The sequence below is a fragment of the Halictus rubicundus genome, unplaced genomic scaffold, assembly GCF_050948215.1.
Source record: "Halictus rubicundus isolate RS-2024b unplaced genomic scaffold, iyHalRubi1_principal scaffold0354, whole genome shotgun sequence".
Classification (NCBI taxonomy): domain Eukaryota; kingdom Metazoa; phylum Arthropoda; class Insecta; order Hymenoptera; family Halictidae; genus Halictus; species Halictus rubicundus.
In genome coordinates this window covers 133,197-157,805 of record NW_027488895.1, presented here as the reverse complement: position 1 = coordinate 157,805, position 24,609 = coordinate 133,197, and the positions used below count along the sequence as shown (strand labels likewise).

Below are 24,609 nucleotides of genomic sequence, written 5' to 3'. Positions count from 1 at the left end.
GCCACTGCGGGTCATTATGGAGCACAACGTACGCTACACCGAATAATCAGCCGATACTTTTGGCCAGGAATAAGCCGGGAAATCGCAGACTACGTCCAAGCCTGCGTGGAGTGCCAGAGGTATAAAGCGAATAACTTAAAACCAGCCGGTTTGTTACAGACGCCCGTTATGCAGCAAAGATTCGAAGTGATCGCCATGGACCTCTTTGGGCCTTTGCCGTCCACGACGAAAGAGAATCGATGGATTTTCATCGTAGAAGATACAGCCTCACGATGGGTAGAACTGTTTCCATTGCAGCAGGCCACGGCGGAAGCCTGTGCAGAGGTCCTCATCAACGAAGTTATGCTTCGGTTTGGGATGCCACGACGAATAATCAGCGACAATGGCACTCAATTCGTCAGCGGGGTCATGCAGCAGGTAGCCCATTGTTTTGGGCTGCATCAGGCTTTCACCCCAGTCTATCATCCCGAGGCCAATCCGGTGGAACGGAAGAACCGTGATCTGAAGGCGCAGCTTGGAATCTACGTCGGTAGGGATCACGCTACGTGGGACGAGAGGCTGCCAACCATCCGATTCGCAATGAACTCGGCCAGATGCGTGACGACCGGGTACTCAGCAGCCTACCTTACTTTCGGGAGAGAGTTGAGGACTCCCGATGACGCCAATCGGGACTTGAGGGCCATCATCCAAGCAGAAAATTTCCTGCCGGAAATTACTCCAAAGCTGCTGACGCTGGCAGACACGATGCAGGTGGCCCAGCAGAACCAAGAACGACAGCAGGAGCAGAGGAAGGAGTATGCCGACCAACGACGCCGGCCCAACCCTGGATACGAGAGAGGAGACCTGGTGTGGGTAACCACTCACACCCTCAGCAGGCGAGAGCGGAACTACACATCAAAGTTTGCACCAAAGAGGGATGGACCATACGTGGTGAAGCGCCGCGTGGGTTCCAACAGCTACGAGATCGAGACCCGTGATGACCAGCCTGTATGCGTAGGGGTGTACCACACCTCGGCGCTAAGGCCTTACAACGGGGCACGAGCAGAACCACCAGAGCCAGTAACATCCATCCGCAAACGGGGACGACCTCGTAAGCAGCGTGAGGGCCCATCAATGGAGCACCCAAGGAAGCAAACGAGGCGCAGATGAAGGAATTCCTGGACTACTTGTCGGGACGCCGTCGTGTCCAGAGGGGGAGTCTGTAACGCGACGGGGAAACAATAAAGCGTCAAGACCCCTCGTCACCCCCCCGATGTAACAGAAGAATTGCGCCGAGGCAGCGTGGCCGGCGGTTCAAGGGGAACCGCGGGGTCTGGAACCTTCTAGACCCCTAGTAACGCGTTATTGATAAAGATAGCAACGAGTCCATATAAATATCGGTAGATTACCGCGGAGTAGGCACTCTTGCTGCACCTGTAGGAGAGGACGAGGTAAGACCACGGCCGCCTACAGGATGGGAGAGTACGAAGCAATGCTATCGGACGCCCAGCAGCAGGGCTGCACCTGTGGGAGAGGACGAGTCAGACCACGGCCGCCCACAGGACGGGAGAGTACGAAGCAATGCTATCGGACGCCCAGCAGCCCAGGAGAGGACAGGGGTTGCACCTGGACGCCTCTCTGGATACATGGGAGAGGACGGCCATGAAGGCCGGCCGCCCGCCGAGAGGAAAGAACAGGGTAGCTTCCTGGCCGCCTGAGAGTAGGGACGCCTGGTTCCTCTGTACGTTTCGGAGAGGACGGCCATGAAGGCCGGCCGCCGATCGGACATGAGAAAACAGGCGAAACCGCGTCGTCATCGTATTCCCAGAGGGAGAGTACGGTTGAAATAAACCGGACGCCCGATGGTGGTATCGCGTATTATATAAAATCTTTTCCTAAATTAATCGTTGCTAACTTTGTCTCTCACTCTTTAGAAAGAATCTATTTTATAACAAAACCTATCTCCTCATCCTTTGTACTAACGTGTTTGGAAAATATATCCTATGTCTCCAGATATTCCGACTCCTGTCATTCCGCAACCACCGCAATCCTTTACGTTACATATTGTAATTTGTAACCGTTTTATTCTCCTTCTTTGTGTTACTGCCGTGTCTTTCTACGCGGTCGTCCCGACGCGTCCGAGCGGTCTCGCCCGCTGTATCGAGGTCCGTCGCAACACCCGTACACGCTGCCGATCTCTCGGGACGCGCACACGAATGCCGACTCGTGCGAGGCTACGATCGCTCAGCCAACCCTGAGAAGATCATTCGCGATCACTTTGCAGCGGGTCAGAATGATCTCCGGTGATGGAGGAGCGACCTTGACCGCATCCAAACCTTGTCGTCGCGACTCCGCCGGACGACTGGGTCGTCGTAACACCCATACACCAAGCCGAGGCTTCGGGGAGTATGCACGGATGACGACTCGTACAAGACCTTAGCTCACCCGGCCAACCCTGAGGACTGCCCCGTCGTCACTATTCAGTGGGTTCGGGTGCACTCCGGTGTTGGTGGAATGAACCAGGCAATACGGAACCCGTCCCCGACCGGCCGCGCCTCCACGCGACGTCGTGGACGCACGCAGACCACGCGCACGCTGTCGCCTCCACACGAAGAAGGCGCGTGAGAGAAAACGTATCAATGTTGAGTTTCCGATAGAGAAATAGGGACGGTTACGACCCTAGTAAGATAAGGTTCGTGCCTCCAGACACTGGAAGACGGAGAGGTTCAAACTAACTTTGAATCATTCGGAGACGATGTTGGAGGTAGAAATAAGATATATTCTGGTTTTCGTTATATGTACAGTAACCGCAATACGACGGTTGCTAGATCAATGCTGTTCGCAATTCGCGCCTAATCGATCGCGACTTCGTAGAATCGCGCCATCGCGTAGGCAGTTACCCGAGCCATGTCCTGGCTCCACGTCTGGGTCCCTTTCTTATACTTTAATCGTACGTTACTCACGTCACGCTGTCCCGGAGGTTACGCGTTCTCGTCGTGATTCTCCGAACGAACGTGAGTCGTCGTAGCATACGAGCACTAGCTGATTACTCAGGAAAAGTGCCCGAATGACGACACGTACGAGGCGTCGGTCAGACAGCCGACCCTGAGGATCGCCTCCGTCGTCACTAGTCAGTGGATTCGGAGGCGTTCCGGTGTCGGTGGAATGACGTTAACCGCACTGACTCGGTACGAAATATACCGCGAAGCTCCGCACGGAGATATACCGAAACGAGCAAGAAAATTAACTTCCCTTTGTGGAGAATACGACTCGAGACCGATACAGTTTCCTTCGTCTCGTTGTAGTTATTATTTGATTAATCGCTACGGCCGTTGATTGCCGCCTGTAGGACTTTATGGACCCGTGTCGTGCGGTTTGTACGACACTTCCTCAGTTTGAGGTTATCGCGAGATGAAGGAACGCAGTCGGTTTGACTGTATCGCTCCTGAGTCGGTTTGACTCGCTCGCTGCGTACCGGACAGCCCGAAATTCCCAAACCCGAACAAGCTCGCGCCCAGACGTAGAGTGGCCTAATTCTGTCGCGCATCGACCTCATTCGATCCGTATCGCGTGGGGATCGATGCGCGCGCACGCTAATTAGTGGGGAATCCTGCGATCCTTCATTAAGAGAAGGATGACAGGACGACCAGGGACGTCGTGGTGGGGGTCCGCGTTGCTCATGCGACACGCCGCCCGATCGATATGTAATCGATACGGTTACAAATTTATAATTCAGATCTTCGAATTGCAATGGAGTACAATTACAAAATACTTTGTAATTAAATTACATCAATTACGAATTACGATGTAATCAAATTATAATTAAAAATTAAAAAATAATAATGTAATAAGTAATAAGACGTTGAACAATCCATGCGAAGGTTTCAAACAGAAGGAATTTATTATTTATAAATTTATAATATCTGAACAGAAATAACTTCTGCGTTACAAATTTTTCAAATTCCAAACATGAATATAAGGAATAAAGGAAAAAATAACGACAATTATCTAATGGGACTCATTAAACAAACATTAATACTATATGTAAGTAAAATGATATACATTATCTAATAACAAAAAACTGAAAAAAGGAACGTTTTTTTTAAATTATAGATAACTATATTAATGTATTTAATCATTTTTGACGGACGTGTTCCGAATTAATAATGAATCGAAAATAAATTATGGAAGGTAGGAAACTGTTTCACACCAACAACCCCTTCGCAATACTTGCTTTAACTACTGTAACGATGTAAAGGAAACAATATTTCCTATTAACTTCTTCTGTGTTAAGTTTTGAGCGTAAAATAATTTAAGAAGCCAGAAGACTTCGCGGAACTCTCCGCGGTAAGTTCGAGAGTTAATACTATAGACCGTAAAGTTTCATAAACGCCTGTTTCCCAGACGCCGGATTAATCGTACTCTGTTCTACTTACTTCAATATCCACCAAACGAGAGAGGTTGGTAGGCCAAGATCCAGGTTGATTCATTAAAAATAGCCCTAAAAGTCCTTTAAAAAACCTCACTGTCTCCAAATCTTTGTCGGTGATAAATAAATAAAATTATTTATTCGGCCTTATGTTTGCGTAGCTCTAAGTACACATTTAATGTAACACAAACACAACAGGACATAAGAACAATCCGATAGTTAAGTTACCAATCCACTTTACCATCACACGTACCTTCCCGCACTCATCATATCCCGCTAAACACCTCACCCTAAACGGCGCGACGACGCACAGTGGGCAATTTGGACGAAATCGGATTCAAAATCAAAGAACTTTCGATAGAAATGAGGTAGAGCGATGAAATTTTTTTTTAAATGAAAGCTGAAACTTTGTAGAATATGGGAAAAATAGAGAGATTATTACCATCCAATCATTTCAACGAAAAAATGACTTCATTAGTTTTTGTCACAAAAATCTATTTTTTACAAAATCCTGAGATCGAAGACAAATTTTGAGACCAGATTTGAAATCAGCGTGAAAAAATCTATGGGAAATGATGTATAGCATGTTAGAAAAAATTTTTTTCCGGGCGTGGTATTGAAAAAACTAACATTTTCTTGAATTTGTGCGCGTTTAACGAATTTTCTCGAGGTTAAAAAACGTTCGGACCACAATCTCTCTATTTTTCCCATATTCTACTAAGTTTCAGCTTTCATTTAAAAAAAATTTCATCGCTCTACCTCATTCCTATCGAAAGTTCCTTGATTTCGAATCCGATTTCGTCCAAATGGCCCACTGTGCGACGCTCGGCAGTAGGTCATCGTGTCCCTCGATTCCCACTCCTTGCCTTAACGCTTCCTACCCCACCATTCATTCATGACCAGACTCACCCTCGCTCCACTGACCCACTTCGCACCGCACTCCTGACCAACAGAAATAAATCCCCTGGAGGACGCCCGCCCGAATCACGCTGAAAAATGCCACGAATATGTTGGTAAAAGTTTCATAAAAAAATTACGAAAAATAAAGAAGTTTTGCAATTGGATTAGTAGTGGTCTTCTGGTCTCACTCCGATATAGCCGCCAATGTGTGGCACACTCCTCGGCGACGACAGCTCTCGAGCTTCGCTGTCCGCTTGTCCGTGCAACTTTATATCGGAGACGGATATTCCTTCCGTTTGAACGTCAGTCGCGATTGTATGTCATAGGTTTCTTATGACTTTCAAACGGTATGAATCTTAGGTTTCCAGCGTGCCCTGTGTATCTCAAATGGGACGCTCGGTGAGAACCACCGATTTCGTATCAGTGTCAGTAAAAAGAACAGCGGGACTGACATACAACGAGATTTCACTGTATTCGAGAGCCGAAGGCAGCGCCACCATTTATCTTACGGTGAATCCCGACAGATACTCGCTACGGAAATGTATCTTTGATTTTCGACGTATGATTTTCAGCGTAACTTTGAGATTTATTCGAGGCTCGATGTAAGAAGATGATTTATCCAATTTCTTTATTCGTGACGAGTATTTGGAATAGATGAAAATCACATGTTTCTTTTATTCGTATTTTTATTTGATTTTGTTACGGGACGAGGAACGATAAAGCGTCTAGACCCCTCTCCCCCCCCCCCCCCCCGATGTAACAGAAGAATTGCTCCGAGGCAGCGTGCCCGGCGATTTGAGGGAGACCGCGGGGTCTGGAACTCATATTTCGAAAATAAATCATTCGACTTTTTTTTTTATTTTGATAAATCCAGGAAAGGTCAGACTATTCTATTTGAACAATAAAACAATTGAATCATTCAACATTAACTTCCCTTTTAAAATATTATTTTATTTGAACTGTGTAATAACGATCGCATTACGAACGCTGCAAATAATCTTGTTTTATCTACTATCCGTTTACCTTATTTGATTTTCCGGAAATGGATTCACAGTGACGTTCGCTGAAATTGTCGCGCGTGTATGGCAATCACTATTTCATTCGTGCAATAAAAAATTCAAATTGATTTTGCACACGTATTCATTCGATATTATAAAGCGTCGAACGATTCAGAGAGAAATTCTTCATGTTGCTGTAACCGTATGTTTCTCACATTTCGTAAGAAGACGTCTTCCGTTTAACCCTTTGCACTCGAGTGGTGACTCTGAAGCACCACTAGAAATTGTTGTGGCATTATTTCAAAGAAATTACAAAAAATTTTACAAAATATTTGTTACATTACAAAATTTCTATTTAATAGATTACTAAACATTTAAATATTATATGTAGAAATCGGATCAGTTTCGTATGAATAAAATGAAAATATTGTAAGACGGAAGAAAAATTTAGTTTTAGATTGAAAATAGCGCCGAGTGCAAAGAGTTAACAATTTGTTACAGCTTAAAAGTTATAAAAATCTTATTACTTATCTTATATACTTAAAAAATTTTTAAAAAAAGTTGTAAAAATCAAGCGTGCGCAACAAGTTCTAGCAACTCGTGGCGGTAATCGATATTATGGACGTAGTCACCAGACTAACGCTTGTTCCCGATCAAAGGGCCTAGCCGGTGATTTAAACTACACACCCTCAGGGGTTTTTCAATCATTAATGAACCATTCGAAAGCTGTCAAAGAAAAATCCCTCTGAATAAAATGCAACCCCCTAGCATGCCCGTGAGGGTAGTTACAGGGTAAATTGGATTTCGCACTTTTCCGCGCATTTTCCGCACCTCGATGCTACCTAAAATTCTGGAAAAAATGTGGCATATTTTACATCCTAAAGTGCGGTTTTGAGAATTTTTCAGATTTTTTTGTTGCAAACTGTGGTCGTAAAAAATGAAAAACGTCAAAAAATCGGAAAAATGCAGATTTCTCAAAAATATGAAAACATGCTATTCTACTTTTTAGTACCTAAAAGTTTTTTTAAAAATTGAAATTAACAATGTTTATAACCATTTCTTTATAAAAAAAATTGTGACTTCTTTTCAAAGTGGCGCAGAATTTGTAATTTGTTAATTTTTTTTTTTTTAATTTAGGTTCATGCAAAGCGTATTATTATATATTAACGAAAAACTTTTGGATTTGTGATTTCAGATAATTAGAACGACCTGTGTGTTGCACAGCGCATTTTAGAGGAGCCAAATCCAAGCAGCTGCTGCTCAGTTATTTATGAATATTTTTATAATCTCAAAATTGATATAGGTTGTCTAGATGTTACACAATAACATGCAATTTTTTGTAAATAAAGAAATATTGTGCTCTCTTCAAAACAAATTCGAGAAGAAACGCTTGTTTGCTTGACCCTCCCCCCTTAAGGGAGCCGGCAGGCATTTGGCCTTGACTGTCACGCTATGTTATCCTGTGCCTTTTTTCTAGACATTTTACGTCTTAAATAAGTAAGTAATCAATTAAAAATGCATACCACCGTGTTTGTACATGTCTTCGCTACGTCTGTATAGAGCCCTTTTTTCGATACGAACACTAAATCTCGCGAAATTAAGAGAATCTCTCAGCGGCAGCCATCTTGTGACGTCATACTTGCTTCAGAATTCGAATTTTCTGCCGAATATTGTTAATTACTCCCCGATGAGGTAGAAATTCGAAATTTGGGCTCTATACAGACATAAATTGGACTTTTAGGAAACACAAGTGACCACTTTTAAACTGCTCATTGCAATATTGAAGCGATAGTTTGAAAAGGTTTTGACCCATGTATAAGCATATGGATTTCAAACCCTGCCGGCCCCCTTGTAAGCAAAGACGAGAAACGAGAAGAGTTGGCACGAGAAACTCGTTGGTACTAGGGCTGTTACTTTGCTTCGAAGGTCGAAGATTTCGAAGCTTCCGGTGATGAAAATCGAAGGATCGACACTTCGAAACTTCGAACCTTCGATTCGTTTCCAGTTAACGGATAAAAGGAATAAATTTTCATAATTTGTTTCTATATTCACCATCTGAATTATTTCACTAATTTATTGTTAAGATAATATATTTATTATTTGAATTATCATTTCGATAGTTCACTGATAAAATAATTGTTTAAATAAATAAATTTTTACAATTTGTTTCTATATTCATTATTTGAATTGTTATTTCAATTATTTATTGTTAAAATAACTTATTAAATAAATAAATTTTCACAATATGTTTCTATATTCATTATTTGAATTATTTCAATAATTTATTGTTCAAATAACTGTTTAGACAATGTACACGTATTTACATAATTAATATAGGAATACATTTCTATAGAGTATAAAAATTTATAATCTACGGAAATTTTTATAATCTATAGAAATGTGTTTCTATATTCATTATGTAAATACTTGTACATTCTTTAAATAATTATTTTAACAATGAAATATTAAAATAATTCACATAATGTATGTAGAAACAAAATTTGAAACTTTAATCATTTAAACCATTATTTTAACAATAAATAATTGAAATAACAGGTCCATGGAAACCTATTTTCCTTGCACGGACAGCAGGGATCCATCAACCGACGCTTGAAATTTACGCGACTTTTTTATTAAATTTAAGACTCCAGTCTTCACGGTTAATGAGAATCCCCGCCGGGAGTAAAGCGTAAGAGTGGGATCCGCAGCCTTGCGTCAAGAGTGGGGCGACCTCGGTTGGAATTCACCCGGTGCGGTCTCCGTTGGCGGGCTCGCTAGCTTGTTTGGGGATCGTGGAGGTCGTTTCGGTCAGCTGACGGTTGAGCCCGAACAGGAAGTACATAAAAATATAATTGGCTACATAAATATGCAGAGGAGAGTCCCCTCTATCTCTTGACTGAAACTTGACCCTTCTCGCGTGTTTAGTTTTTGCGTAACACTCGTAATTATTTATCAAAATCATGCATTTTTACAAAAACCAATATTTTTCGAAAACGTTGCGTGATAGAGCAATCCTGCTTTCGGATATGGTTTTAGAATGACAAAGTGTATAAGAATCACCCAACAGGTATTGCAAAATAATGTTGGTGTTGGATAGTGTTATTAATTGACTATCATTAACCTAACAGAAATTCTTAAAAAATAATACATAATAAAATAACAAAATAGAATAGATATCGTATTTTGGAGAACTTTTCGAGACAAATACTCCACAACACGCTACGATTATGTCTGGATCTACGCCGACGTTCAGCACTATATTTGCGCAACAACTCCTTAACGATACATGACACGTGACTGGAATTTCAAGTATTCCAACAAGATTCGGCACCGTCCAGGGAAAGCCGACACGACGCGACATCTTACCTTACGCCTCGTTCAATGTTTTCCCCTTTCTCCTGACAAATAAAAACACTTTGAAGAACCTGTTGGCCCATGAGATCCAGTTTGATTGACATTGATCCACCCGCATCTCTCTTTCACTCTCTATTTGTTCAAGACGATTCTAGGAAACACCTTCGAGTGCCTTTCTGCTTGCTCACGAACGGTATCAGCCCTGACCATTTAGTGAAGGAGGGTATCGATTCTATTGGATCAGTTTCTTATTAAGTCATGCTGTGGCAATATATTTCATGGAGCAACAGTTCTTTATATAAAGTAATTAACAAGAGAAACTTTAAAATTAACAACAAAAACTTTTTAACCACCCCCGAGATGGTGGGGTAATTACACCCACCCCCCTCCACAGCCAATGGCGGTGGTGGGTGTTAGCTCCGCCCACCGCCGTTATTTCTGCGTCAGCTTGGCAAAAGAATATTTTACGCGGAAAAATATTAAAATCTTGGAATGGCCAGCCAGGTCTCTAGATTGAAATATTATGGAAAATTGCTGGGCTTATTTAGCCAGATGAGTATATGCCGGTGGAAGACAATTTCGAACCCTTGACGAATAAGAACCTGCATTGAACAAAACTGGGCAGCGTTAAACAGCAAATTTGTTAAAAAATTATATAAATCTATGCCACAACGTTTAGTGGCAGTTATACAAACAAAAGGTGGAGTTACGAAATATTGAAACATTATTTTTTTTATACATATTCTTATATTTTAGTTATTTTAAGAAATTTGTGCTATCATTTTGACGCACCGATTTTTCGTTTAATGTTACACATTCTCCAATAAAGTTCTTTCTTCGCGTAATAAATGCGTTAAAACATATTGAAGCAATTGGTTATTCTTATTACACAGTATACAGGTCACAAACAATGCAATATACTACTTGAAAAGCTGAATACCATTTATCTGTATAATGTGCTATCTTTTTGTCGCGGAGTGTACATAATACGGGTCGGGTGTATCGGTGTGAGACCAGAAGACCACTACTAATCCAATAAGAAAACTTCTTTATTCTTCATTACTTTTTCACGAGACTTTCACCAACACATTCGCGGCATTTTTCTGATTAAAATGAAACCAAATATGATATGATTCCGATGATATTTACTTGTGTAATGAACGATGAAAGTTACTTCCCATTACAATTATATTAACGGAAAGTTAGTGTAAATATGATCCCAATTGTATCGTGTTTGGTATCATTATAATCAGAAAAATTCAACAAATATATTGGTGAAAGTCCCGTAAAAAAAAGTTAATAATAAAAAACTTTAAGTTTTGGTTTAAAGGCCAGTCTTTCTTTCATCTTTCCCAAACGCTTCGACTCTCCGCGTCTTTTTCTATCCCATATGCTGTCTTTTTTTGGCTTCCGGAACTTCAATCGTTCATTACACAAGTAAATATCATCGGAATCATATATTTGGACTGCGGCGAACTGTAAATGGCGGTGAATATCGCTGTCCTTTTCTACGTTCGGCACTGCATCAAAGAACAGTGCCCCGAGCACGACAAGACCCGAACTTTTGGCATATAAAGCGGATTCACTGTAACCAGATTTCAAATATTTATGTAAAATTTTGAGACATCAATTTTTTAAGTAATTAGATAATATCCAAATGTGAGTGTCAAAACAGAAATCGACAGGAGAAATAAGATTGCAGTTAAATGGATGCAGAAGTTATAAGCCAATATCTTTCAGTAAAATTCCGTCGGTCCCCCACCACGATCGCTATTTTCTCCATGAGCAGCGTCTTCATCCTCGCCTCTCATTCTTCGTCTCTGTGCCCTATAAAGACGGAATATCGAATTGGCGTTCCGACGAAGGAAAATCTTATTTATGAATCTCTTCGGATTTCATATAAAAAAAATAAAACAAAATCTATCTCTACATTTTTATATTTCATATTTTCATATTTTTACATCCTATAACATATTATGCCTTTAAATCCAACAATTCTTGTCCTCACTGTTTTTGCGAATCGTTAAAAGATATTTCAAGCGGACAGCGTTCATGAGGCACGATTGTATAGACATGTAGCGGATGTTGAGTGCGGGAAAGAAACTTTCTCCGTATCTTCGGGTGACGGGGTATTTTCCCCTCATTAAGGTCATTTTGCATATCCTTGTCCCGGTCTAGTGCGTGTGGAAGGGCTAAATACAACACACAAGGTAACAAGATGTCTGTCGACAAAATGGCCGCAAATAACCATGGGATTTCACGAGATTGGAAAAAAATTAACAATCGCGTTCGCCAGAAATGACGCATTTATTTCATTGCGTTTCGTGTACAGTCGTATGGATGAGCTTTTTCGTGTTGACGGGACGTAATCCGCGCTTATTGAAATCGAAAAATATAACGGATTACACGTTCAAATAGAGAGAAGAGCCATCGAGTCGCTCGGGTGAAAGATCAATCACTAGATTGCGAACTTTAATGCGAAATAAATATCGCCTGCGTTCATTGGAAAATACACAAACCAAATTTATTTCCCTTTTGAATCATTTAAACATTTTTAGATTTTCTAAATGCATCTATACTGTTTTACTTATGATCCATTCATTCTTAACAGGAATCTATAAAATCTGCAGTCTTGTTAATCATTGTTCGTTTAGTCTAGGATGAATAATCTTTTAAAATATAATTTTTGTAATTCGACACTCTCCATGCGCTGTTACAGAAAACTTTCAAATTCCACGAAATTATTGATTGGTCACCGGGAACGCGGCAGTAATCAGTGTTAGGCGTGGCGAATAATTTCATTAGTACGTTTTCAGCAGCACAAGGAAAGAGTCGGCTTGTTATTCTGTGTTTACCAGGGACGTTCTCTCCTTTTCTGTTCTACATTACCCCGGTTCTACTGACAGCATTCACGTTTATGTCGGCCTAACCCTCACTTCTCTTCGCTGTTGTGTCAGAGTAAGAAGTTACAGGACCCACGGCTCGATCACTAGTCATTTAATCGGCCATGAAATATCGAAAATCGTTACCTCATAATATGCTGATTAATTTTATTTTATTTCTACCGGCTGCGATTTCTGCCTCCATCGCTTGGCTGCTTCAACGTGCAATCGTAGAATTAGGTAATAAATAATAATATAAATCCGTTTTTACGAAGAAACGTTAAGCAACAGTGCCTGCTTTGTATTTTCCACATTTCTTCACAGGTGAGGAGAGGTGTTAGCTCCACTTTTGCCAGTTCCACTATCATAATTTTTCCAGCCACGAGGCTCAGGGACAAACAGTTTCTCTGGAAATAAAGCATCGCCTCCGGAAAGGGCAAATTTTTTCGTGCAACACAGGCACGCGCGGTTTGCTAGAGTCTTACACAGAATGTATGTCGCGGTGTGTACCACCCACGTGCTCTCAGCAAATACCACCCTTTTCTTCAGTGAGAACAGAAGCATCCCGGTGGTAACAATATCGCTACCCGCTAACCGATACTACTTATCGTCCCTTTGACAGCGAAACTGTATGCACGTGACATCCTTTTTTCCCAGCCCTGCGAACGTCAGAGATGAGAACCGCGCCAAGGGAAGAGAATTTAGGGGGAGAATTGCTTACGGCGTTTTTAATACGTCTGATCGCCATACGGTTGACCCCTCGTGTTTTTGTTCTCTTCTGGCTACGACTTATTCCTCGTCGGTCACTCGCGACTCCTATTTAATCTGTGACTCATTGGTAGGATGATAGAAAACATGATGATGGGAGAGAAATAGTTAACGCATTGGTTACCAGCGGTTGTATTGGCAATAGACTTCATCATATGATATTGTTTAAGATGTCCTTTTTTAAAATGTGGTGTCATATACGGTCGGTAAAATATCGATAGAAAGAGAAATAATTACAGTAGAACCTCGCTTCGTCGACCGTCATTTATTGCTAGAACTCCTCGTCCCTTTCATACTCACACGGGAACATAATCAGATGCGAAAATCCGATTTTGATGAAACTTGTGGGAGCTTATAGTTCTTTGAAAAATATTTCACACTTTTTTTTTTATCGGCAACCATCCACTTTGAAGGGGTGAAAACAGCCCTCAAAGTTGGCGGTCAAAACCATATTTTTGGAGATATCTCGGAAACCAGAGGTCGAAAAAATTTGAATTTTTTTTTAAATTGTGTGTTTTTCAATGGGAAATGTAGTCGCGCAAGAAAATTTTAACAAAAGTTTGTTGTTTAAACAATATATTAAAAATTTGATTTTTTTGCGGCGCGCCGTAATTATAATTAGCACCGCGTCACGCTGCTACCTGCGCCACCTTCTTTCGCTACTAATAAAATAATAAACGGTATTGTTTAAAATACTATACAGGTTTATACTAAATGCTTACATTTCGATAAAACCAGCCAGAATTCCTTCCTACGCACGCCAGGCGCAAGAATATCTTCCATTATGCATAATTATTGTTAAATGGCAAAAAAAAACATGTACCCCCTATTTTGGATCAAAGATCACACACCCAAGTTTACATTAAAATGAACTAACAATAAATAAGGGAAACTGAAAAAAAATCAAATTTTTAATATATTGTTTAAACAAAAAACTCTTGTTAAAATTTTCTTGCGCGACTACATTTCCCATTGAAAAACACACAATTTGAAAAAAATTCAAATTTTTACGACGTCTGGTTTCCGAGATATCCCAAAAAATATGGTTTTAACGCCCGAGTGGATGGTTGCTGATAAAAAAGCACGTGTCAAATTTCTTTCAAAGAACTATAAGCTCCCATAAGTCTCATCAAAATGGGATTTTCGCATCTGAATATGATCCCTTGTCAGTATCGCCAGATAAGGTGAGGCAGCACAAATTGACGGGAAAAAGTTACCCTCTGTCTGCCAGTACCGGATTAGTCAGATATAAAACCCGTCATGTTACCGGGGGCTAGAACTTTCTGTGAACAATATTTTTTAGTGTTGGTGTTAATTTTTAAAACATAAACGCATGCTCTTCCATGTAAAAAAAGAGATACTGTACATACATAGTACAAATTAAAAAGTACTAACATAGCTATATTTTAGATGTTAGTTTTATTTCGGTATCTATTTCAGACGTTAAAACCACGTCTTGAAAAAGACGTCTTTAGGGGAGTCGTATCGTCGTCATTTATTTCAATAATTCATCATAGATTTGAAGATACGAATTTTGGCCACGAACTCGGCCGAATTCGCCACTGTGCGATGGCTGGCAACTTGAGGTTGTACTCACACCCGATGAGGAGCTTTCGTTGACACATGTTTAGAAAGTTAGGGGTCTTTACTGTGGACGATACCTTGTTCTTAAGGGACCTGGCCGCGGAGTAGGGATGGGCGGGGGTGTCTTCTAGGAGCGCGAGTGACTTCTCATTACTTATCGTGGAACCATCCGGAGACGTATTCGGCACTTTAAGTAATTTTGCGAGTGAATCGATCTGGGAGCAGGAGCAAGTGTGTGAAGTGAGAACAACATAATTCCACATCGTCATTGTAATATTCGGACAAGTAAGTATTTTTATTGCTACTATTTGTTATCGTTCGTGCTTTTGCTTATGCTCTTCCGCTATATTTGTTACATTGATATAACTTCTCTTAATTTTCGTATATATCTCTTTAATTAATGTTTAAATTAGTATGTTTTCTTATAAACCATGCCACAGAAATTTTGACTGTATTTTTCAATTCTAGGCAAGCAAACAATGGAAACTGCAACGTGGACGGTGGTTCAGTTCATCGAAGATGGCAGCGTGGAGGCAGTGCCAACAAAGTGGTTAGAGGGCGAAAATTGTTACTGGCCACCACTGCAACGGGGTCGTTTGATGACCGCAATCAAAAAAATGGAGGCCAGTAACAATTTATGGACCAAGTACAAGGTCAAGATTTTTAGAAACAGCACTTTCGGTAAGTTACAATTATTATACACTCTAAATGTACAATTGAAATAATAACGCTTGTAACGCTTTCGTTTAATGCTTCTAGATGACTACACGAAGGCCAGAAACAAGGCAAAGGCCGCAGAGGAGACGAGCGATCTGCAATCGGAGGCAGAGTCACCATCGGAGAGAAGAAAGAGGCCAGCGTTTACATTAGAAGACAGTACCTCCTCTGACGAGGCAGCAGTTTTCTACCCTGCTCCAGATTTGAAAAAACAGAGGAACATAGGTATGTAAATTCAAAAGCAAGCACTCTATAAAACATTATATGTAATATATAATGTACGAATGTATTCATAGTTATAAATCATTCTGGTTCTGTAATTAGTATATCTTTTTAATCAAAATATATTTTATTTTCAGCCGCTTGTTCGCACTCTGTTGGCGAGGAATCGCAGGGAGAGGGACAAGAGGATGAGATACATTCCGATAAGCAGTGTAGTATTGGTAAGTTAAGAAAAATATTTTAGAGATAAATAAGTTCACTTCAAAAAATATAATATCTAACAAACAATTAATAGGAGAGCAAACGGAAAATAATTGCTGCAAGGGGTGCCAAAAAAGAGATGGGATGTTAAAAACACTAATACTGCAGAACCATTTGACGAGAGTTCTGCTCACAAAAGTATTAGCAGAGGTGCGTGCGCTGAAGGAGATAACACAAATCAATAACGCAGGAGGATCACGCAGCGGGTCGTTTCTGAACAAATTCCCGAATTTAAAATTCCCGCTAAAATCGTTAGAAGAGGTAACATTGGTTGAAGAAATTCTAAGCAATCCGGAGGAATTTGATTATGGAGTAAGTACAATTTACAGATGTAATAAATAAACTAAAAGTAATTGATCTTTCATTTCCAATTTGATTTTTTATAGTTGAGTCCCATTTTCCCTAGATCATTTACTATTTGTACTCCCAGTTCCATTATCACAGGATTATGATCTGAGCTTAGTTCGTGTAAAACCAGCATTTCGCAGATGTCTCTATTATGTATGAAATTGTACGAAACGACTTTGCTCTCTTCGAAATGTTAGAAGAATGAATTTTCTGAAATAAAAGAATCTTTTATAAAAAAATTGCAATTGGTCGGAACCGAATTTTTAAAATTTTGCTATGCAAGTAATTTACATTTTCTGTGTGTTTTCTCTCGTACAAAAGAACTTTTAGTATTTTCCCCGCAATTCTTTCGAAATTTCTTTTTCCCTTCGCGTAGTAAACTAATTCATCCAGAAAAATCTTACGGTTCGGTATGACGAACTGACTCTTTAGTAATTGAAAGAGCGTCTAAAAGAGTAATTTAATTATAATTTATCAAAGCGTAATTCGGTTCGCGATGATATCGGAAATACTCGAAAACTTTTGATAGCCGAAAAGATTATTCCTAATCGTGGGATGTTTTCCCGATATCGGAGCCCGGACTATGCCCCGAAAGAAATTCCGATAGTTATTATTCAATCAAACTTGCCGCAAATTTTTTCATTACAGATTTATTATTTTAGAATAGAATAGATTTATAGATTTTTTTTCCCCGTCTAACCGTTCAATCTATTTCGGTGCATAGTGTAATGGAATGCCCACTGCGTAGGAATTGCAAAATAAAAATTCGCCGAGATAAATTACAGCGGTTTTGCAACGGCCTGGTAGCTATATTATATTTTACAGGAAACACAGTTTTTAATTGAAGCAATTATATTCATCCTTAGACAGCTACATGTTATATAACTCCTCCATTTTGCAATTTTACGTAAAAACAAAAATATGAGAATAAAGCTAAAATGTTGCTTAATATTCTCTAAAAGAATGTCTTTTGTTTACAGTATCTTTGTACGCGAGAGAAAAATGTTAGATTCACTCGATTTTATGAGGTCTACAAGGTTGCATATACCCTTAAGTTAAAGAGAACTATTTTAGTGAGATTGATGGCAACAGTAATAGAGAACCAACACTTTGCATACTCACACCCGCGGTGAATAGGTCAGTGCTGATTACTGGCTGCAACTTTGTTAACCGTTGAGTGACTTAAACGCAGGTGCTCTGTCATCGAATCAACTCAAGTGCAACCTACATTGCCGATGGTCAACTAAAAATCGTTAGAATTGCTGCACAGAATACAAGACTGTTTGTAAATATTATATCAAGGACAAGTTGTAAGTAGTTTGCAGCAAAAGACAAACACCTCGAGGGCCTGTCTCCACATCTTTTACAACTGATAATCCTGATAGATCCATTTGTTATTCCGTCTTCGCTACATTGTACGGACTTGTTGCTCACCTATAACACGCGCTAATAACCATAATTTAAACTTTACCTACTCATTTTTTCCATAAACGAATAAAACCCGGAGTGTGGTGATTGCTTTAGAAGTGACATCATTTGAAACATTATTTCAAATAAAATATTAGTTTATTTTATAATTATTTCAGATAATTGTGAAATTATTTTCCAAAATTATATCAGAAACATTTGAAACATTATTTCCAATAACATAATTAGTTATATATCATTTATTGTTCCCCTCAGGGTTACAATTCCCATAGCATCTCCTTCCTTTCCCCGCTCTTATCCTAACCTTAGCCTAACTTACCAATTACCTTACCACGCAAAACCGCACACAGCTTTATACCCAAGCGAGAGAGAGAGAGAGAGAGAGAGAGATATCTTGTCGACTTTCCATAAAATAGGATAAAAGTAACAATATAAAAATAAAATAACCAACGCCAGAAATACAATAACTTAACCTACAATAAGTTACATTATGCAACAAAAAACAACAATTAAATATCAAAAGCTTATCACAGAAAAAATAATAATACACAGCATACCTGTCTTTTCTCTCTCTCTCACACACTCACCCACACCTCCGCCCCCTTCCCTAACCTCATCGATCCCCTCGCCAACTCATATTCTCCCACCATTCGTCCACCTTCCTCAACCATTCCTCCCCTTCCCCCTCGACCCGAGCACTGCCCCCACCATCCCATGCCATCCTCTTCCATCATCCCCTCCGATTCACATTTCCCATCCGTGTTCAATAACATAATTAGTTTATTTTATAATTGTTTGAGATAATTGTGAAGTTATTTTTCAAAATTATATCTGGTGCCCAGATTGTCGCGTTTGAGTATATTTTATACCGACCCTCTTTTGACATATTTGAAATAAAGAAATATAAATATTGAAATAATATAATACTTGAAATTGCTAATGTATCAAATGAATCAATACTATTTTTATTTGCAAACAGCAATATGGAAATAAAGGTGGGAAATAAATTATTTCGAATAGCTATTTCTTCTTTTAACTAAAATTTTTCCAGGTCTGCCTAAGGATCGGTATAGTGAGCTCAAAGTTTCGGGACGAATAACAGTGAAAAGAAAAATCATTAGATTATGGCAGATGTGGAAAAATGGAAGTGTCTTGATTCGAGAATTTCTGTTTCCCAAGGGCTTTGGTACAGTGATCCCAAAATTTGGGAATGAGTGATAACCAATGGTAAAATCATTAGCTTACGAAAACTGTGTTATTTTATATTTACGGACACTAGGTTGTTCGAATTGGGCAGGAAACGGCAGTAATCGGACACTTTCGAAAAGACGATAACACTCATTGGGCTTCAATTTTTTCGAGACTTTAAATTAGTTTCTTAGCTGATGTAAACAATTTTTTTGAGAAATTTATGTCAACCGCGGAGAAAATTTGTTGTCACATTTTTTAATTTTGCACATCATGGGTGAAGCTGAACCCAAAGAAGGTACTCTGGCCCTCAATGTCAGCCGAAGGGTGGCATTGAGGGGTGTCGACGACCCGGCGAGGAGGGGGTAACTCGGTAGAGTGAGGAAAAGGGCTCAAGACCGCTGTTATTTTCAGTTATAATGGGGTGAGCACCGTTCCGGTTAGCTACGTACACGGTAAACTGTCGTCGGTAGTTCCTCTATTTCTTCGGAGTTTCGTATTTCCTCGGAGCGCGTTGCCGCCGGGCATTCGAGTCGGCGATTTGTAACGAAAGCCATCTTAAACGAACATGATTGCGAACTTTCCGAGGCACAAGTCGGCCTACCAGCTACCGCTCCGACCGCTTTGTCTTCCCGTTTGTCGCGACCAACTCGCGTCGGAATTCTTTTCGATTGTTGTCGGTCGCTTTACTGCGATCGTTCGATTCCACGAAGGGGTTAGGGTGACCCGACCAACGAACGAACACTGTTGAAGTTATTATTGGCAAATCGATATTTACTGAGGGCTCTTTCCGCAATAAGACCGTGTCAGAATTAAACCGCGGTTCTAATTACATAAATATCGGTTGTAAACGCCACAGCCGAGTAATCGAATTCAGGCTCAATTAAAAGCACCGCGCATGGACGACACCACACCAACGTCAACGCGTTTGCATTATGGGATTTTACGCATTTATAACGAAAATGAATCGATCGAATAGATAACTTTTTGAAAATTATTTTCAGCTTCTCATTGTTACGGAGTGTTTTGGATCTTCGTTGGGTTCCGTAACGAGGAACCTTTAACTTACGATCCGAATGATTTGAGAAATAAAATGTGATTTGTGGGAGAGCTAACTGATTTATTATTGTTACCACTGCGATTCTCGGAAAAGAGAGCGAGGGCTCGACGGATTGCCGTGTATATTGACGCGGCTCTCTCCCCTCGCCACGCACCCCGAACTACCCTTGCCACCCGAAGTGTGCGTGGTGAGAGGGAGACGAACCGCGACGACGGCCGAGTCCTCAATACAAACAAAGTTCGGCAGTCGCTAATTTGCTGTGTGTGCGTGCGGACGCACAGCGGCACCGAACAGCTGATTGCTCGAACACTGAGAAAAGAAATAAATGTCAATGTAGCTTCCAAGGCTTGAAAATTTTTATTTTGCATAAAAATCACTGAGCAACAGTTCCTTTAATTTTTCTAAATCGACGATGTCAAAAAATGTGTGCATAAACGTTCCGAAGAATATATGTAACATTAACAATCCCAGAATTATAACAATTAAAATAAGAAAATTGGATTTACACTGAACGACTTTCGAGCCCTTCACGCGTGGTTCAAATTGTGAATGCGTGCACCTACGTATCTGCAACAGCACTGATAATAATAATTCGATAATTTTCTTCTTCGTTTCTCCTCTTTTTGATGGGAACGAATCGGTGTATTGGTCCGGTGCAGTTAGGTGGACTTTAGGTTAGGTTAGGTGGTCTTTGTTCGCTGAAAATACGTCGACGGAAATTGCCGTATTTCCCGCGTCTTCTTCCCGAAGCGCATAGTTCGGCGAATATTTATAGTGCTCGGGCTCATCAGGATGGCTGAATTATTTGTCGCAGTCGGGCTTTTTCCTTCCGTTCGACCGTTCTATTATTTGCGCTGATGACGCTTGAGCAGCGTCCGGAGAACATCTTGTAATTAAACGTGCTAATGGGGACCAGCAGCTGGGTGAGGAAAACGCATTAATTAAAATCCATTAACGACCCCCGGTACGAGGTAGCCGATGCATCAAGCACAATACCTGTCGCGCATCCTTGCAACGAAGCCCGAAACTGATCGATCCTTGTCGTTAATTTGATCGCTATGCGCGATCAAGATTAATCTTGAGAACCACCATTTTGCGGGTCACTGGTCGAACCAGACTGGAACGCTTTTTGAGGTTTTTTAAGATATTAATGGCAGAAAATATTGCAGGGTCAACTGCTCGTATGGAAAACTTGAATATATACGAATCTCTCTTTTTGGGATGTTATAAACAAATTTTCAGAGCTCCTTTCGCATCAATCGAAATACCAGACTGGTAAAGTTGACTAGACTAACTTCAGCTTCGACAAAATGATGGATTCAGTACAGTTCACAACTGGGTTACGAATTACCGCGAATTAAATTGTAATTAAGAGCCGAGGGTAGTCACGTGACTTTTTCAGAGTCATCAGATCGGTAACTGCTGTATAATTTCTGTTCACAGCCTTCAGGCACTGACTTCAGATCCGTCTTGGTATTGATCCGACGGATCTTAAGTCTGTGACTAAACTTGTCACATTTTTTGCTCTGTATTATCGATATCATGAATTCTGACGGCGGAAACGTGCTTCAAGTTTTTCGCTTTATTTCGCAGAGAATCAGGACAAAATATAGCTCAATTTGTAGCCGGTGATATTTTCTAGCGCGCGCTACTCTCGACTTTTTGGCCTACTACTAATGCTTATATTAATATTACCAAATATCTGCATAATCTCGTCAGCTCACGATCAGCGCGCGCTAGACTGAACCTTCCTCTTTCAAAGAAGCGCTTTCCCAGCGAAAAATATTCTCATGTAAGGACGAAAAGTTGAGGCACGTAAAACCATTTTTCGCCTATTTTTGTCGGTAATGTGGTCACTGTACCTTATCGCGAATCTGCGGAGTCTTGGCTCTTAAATGCAATGTAGTTTGGCGAGCAAGCAGAGGTACTTGAATTCCCTTAACGAAGGAGAGAGGGAGAAAGAGAGAAAGAGAAAGAGTAATTCGAATAAAACACAAGGAAAGGGAGAAATGTCATTCCACTATTTCAATTACGAGATGGTAAGACCCAATTGGCGAATCTGTTACAATTTATCTTTGAGCCATTATACTGGCGACGGTCTCCGCGCACAGAGGAAATCGAAGGTACATTTCCGGGACAAAGGGCATCAGCTATTTCGTTGAAGGGTTCGAGAACGAGGTCGTTGCGTTAAGAACGGAAAAACTGCATAGAACAAAGCGAAATGGCACTCGTCACAACAACTCAATTTTCACGGGACATTATGCAACACGCGTCAAAGGAAAAGTCGGGTAAGCGGTTGACAAACGGACGAATAAATCCGCCTTGATCTTGGAGGCGTTTATGCGCGACTTTAGATAGCCGTGTTAGGGAGCATAAGAACGTGGTTAGGATCTTTTCCAGCTGAACGAGCCGCAATCACGCTCTTAGGATCTCTCGTGTCCGGAGCACGTGTCCTGTGCGAACTTCTCGCGTCTTCGATGTCGAAAGTTTTCCATTTCCCGAGGGTTCGCGGGGATGTAATTTAACTGCGATTGCTTGACAATGTGGTTTCATAGTTGGTTGTGAAAGAGAAAGTTGTTACCTCGGGATAACGAAAATGGCGATATTCCTAGTAGTCAAATAATAAAATAAAATTTATTAAAATTTAGAACCAGCGAGGTTATCAGGCAGTCGTTATTACATTTTTTATCCATCGATTTTAAATAGAACACGCGCCATTTTGTTCCAACGCGAACTCCTTTTGGAAGATTTTTACTGCAACAGGAATTTAATCCCGTTAAATTAATGCGAATCGTCAATCCATAGCCTACGGCTTATCTGGAATATCAGTATAACGAGCAACGACGTGAGCGCACATTTCGTTCTAGCTAATTGTATTTGCCAATAAACATCGACGGTATATTAATTACATGTTCGTCATGCATTCGAACGATTTGTTAGCATTTCTCCATATGAAAGTTTGGGATGATCAATAGTCATTACGACATTACAGTCGGTTCGTAGAAATGGAACTTATGAAACGGAATGAAGTGCGTTCAGCATCCCTGGTATGTGGAAAATTCGATCCTCGGAAATTGAAGCGCGTTTCCGGTTGGATTACCGTTCCCAATGCCCCTTTCTCTGTAATCGTGACTGATTAAACAAACTTTATTAAACGTTGATGGCCTGCCGGCTAATTTCACTTGCAGACTATCCGTGTTGAGCCGGACAGAGGGTCTTGCTAATCGTTTCGCAGATATTAAAATGCGAGACCATGGACGATGCTTTCAGGGCCCGCTCTAGGGGGGGGGGGGGACAACCCGGGCATTTGCCCGGGGCGCCAAAATTTAGGGGCGCCATTTTGGCTTTGGCTGTAAGTGTGAGAAAAATATTGATGTTTAAAATATTCAGTTAATGGAAAATGTCTGACTACCATTGCCAGAAAATTTTGCAAAAAAAAAAGGTCATTCTGTTCAGCGCGGTGTTTAAAAAGGGGCGGCAATTTTTTTTTTGCCCGGGGCGTCGTAACCGCTAGAGCGGGCCCTGATGCTTTTCATCCCTTAGCAGCCAGTACTTACAAGCTTGTGTACGAGCGCAATTAAGAGATTGCTGTTCCTTGGGACCGTATTGAATTTACTGTAATTAAATTGCGAACCTTTACACATTTATAGTGTGAGAAGATCTTCGAAAATTTCTAAAATTCAGAGTAAATTGATTGGACCTTGCAACCTGAAGTTGGCATCATGACTTTGTCAGCGCTTGCGGCCATTTTGTTGTACGTTTGATGAATTAGTCTGCGCTGACCTGTCGAGCGGTATTGACGCGTCGTTAGCGGAAATGAAATAATTATGTAATTATTATATGTAATTTGTCACAGACTTATCCACTAACGACACGTCAATACCTAACAGGTCATCACAGCAACCACTGACATAGTCATGTTGCCAAATTTAGAAAACTAATAATACATTCAAAATATTGGTATGTTCGCGTTAATTCGCACACTACTGTATTTTAGTCATCTACAAGTCTAGTTACAAGTCAGCGAAAAAATTGGACAACAAATGACCAGAGTGTTGTAAAATCACGATTTTATATACATGAATAAAACTAAAATGTCCGTTTATTGACAAGTCGCATCGATAGAATGCAGATAGAATTTTTCTTGTGCAGAGAAGTCCGCAGTCTAATTAACTGTCCTCCAAAGAAAATTTAAAGATTATTTCAGACGAGTTTCTCGCCGGTCCGTAAACTTACAAATCAATTAATCCGATCTCGGTCGAATCGACTAATTGTCTCATCAGCCTCTGTTGCTTGTATAAAGTGCATAACGAGCGTATTACTTCTCCCGATTGAGACGCTCTTTGCCAGCACCGCAATTGCTTCCAAATACTCATCGATCATTCAATTTCGCAGTGGACGAGACTCGCCCCTCTCGGTTTCGCAGTTTCATAATTATTGTTTCCCGGGCGGGCTGTGTCAATTTCGCGCGCCGCTGGGTGAACCCATGTC

General features: G+C 40.6%; 1 protein-coding gene across 1 annotated transcript; it reads left to right on the top strand.

Annotated features, from left to right (window-relative positions):
- The first annotated feature begins 251 nt into the window (after positions 1 to 251).
- Positions 252 to 1,167, top strand: LOC143364228 (uncharacterized). The gene is made up of 2 exons (XM_076804685.1): positions 252 to 339; positions 458 to 1,167. Exons 1-2 carry the CDS (start codon positions 273 to 275, stop codon positions 1,147 to 1,149), a joined length of 759 nt encoding a protein of 252 aa, XP_076660800.1. The 5' UTR covers positions 252 to 272; the 3' UTR covers positions 1,150 to 1,167.
- Positions 1,168 to 24,609: the final 23,442 nt, after the last annotated feature.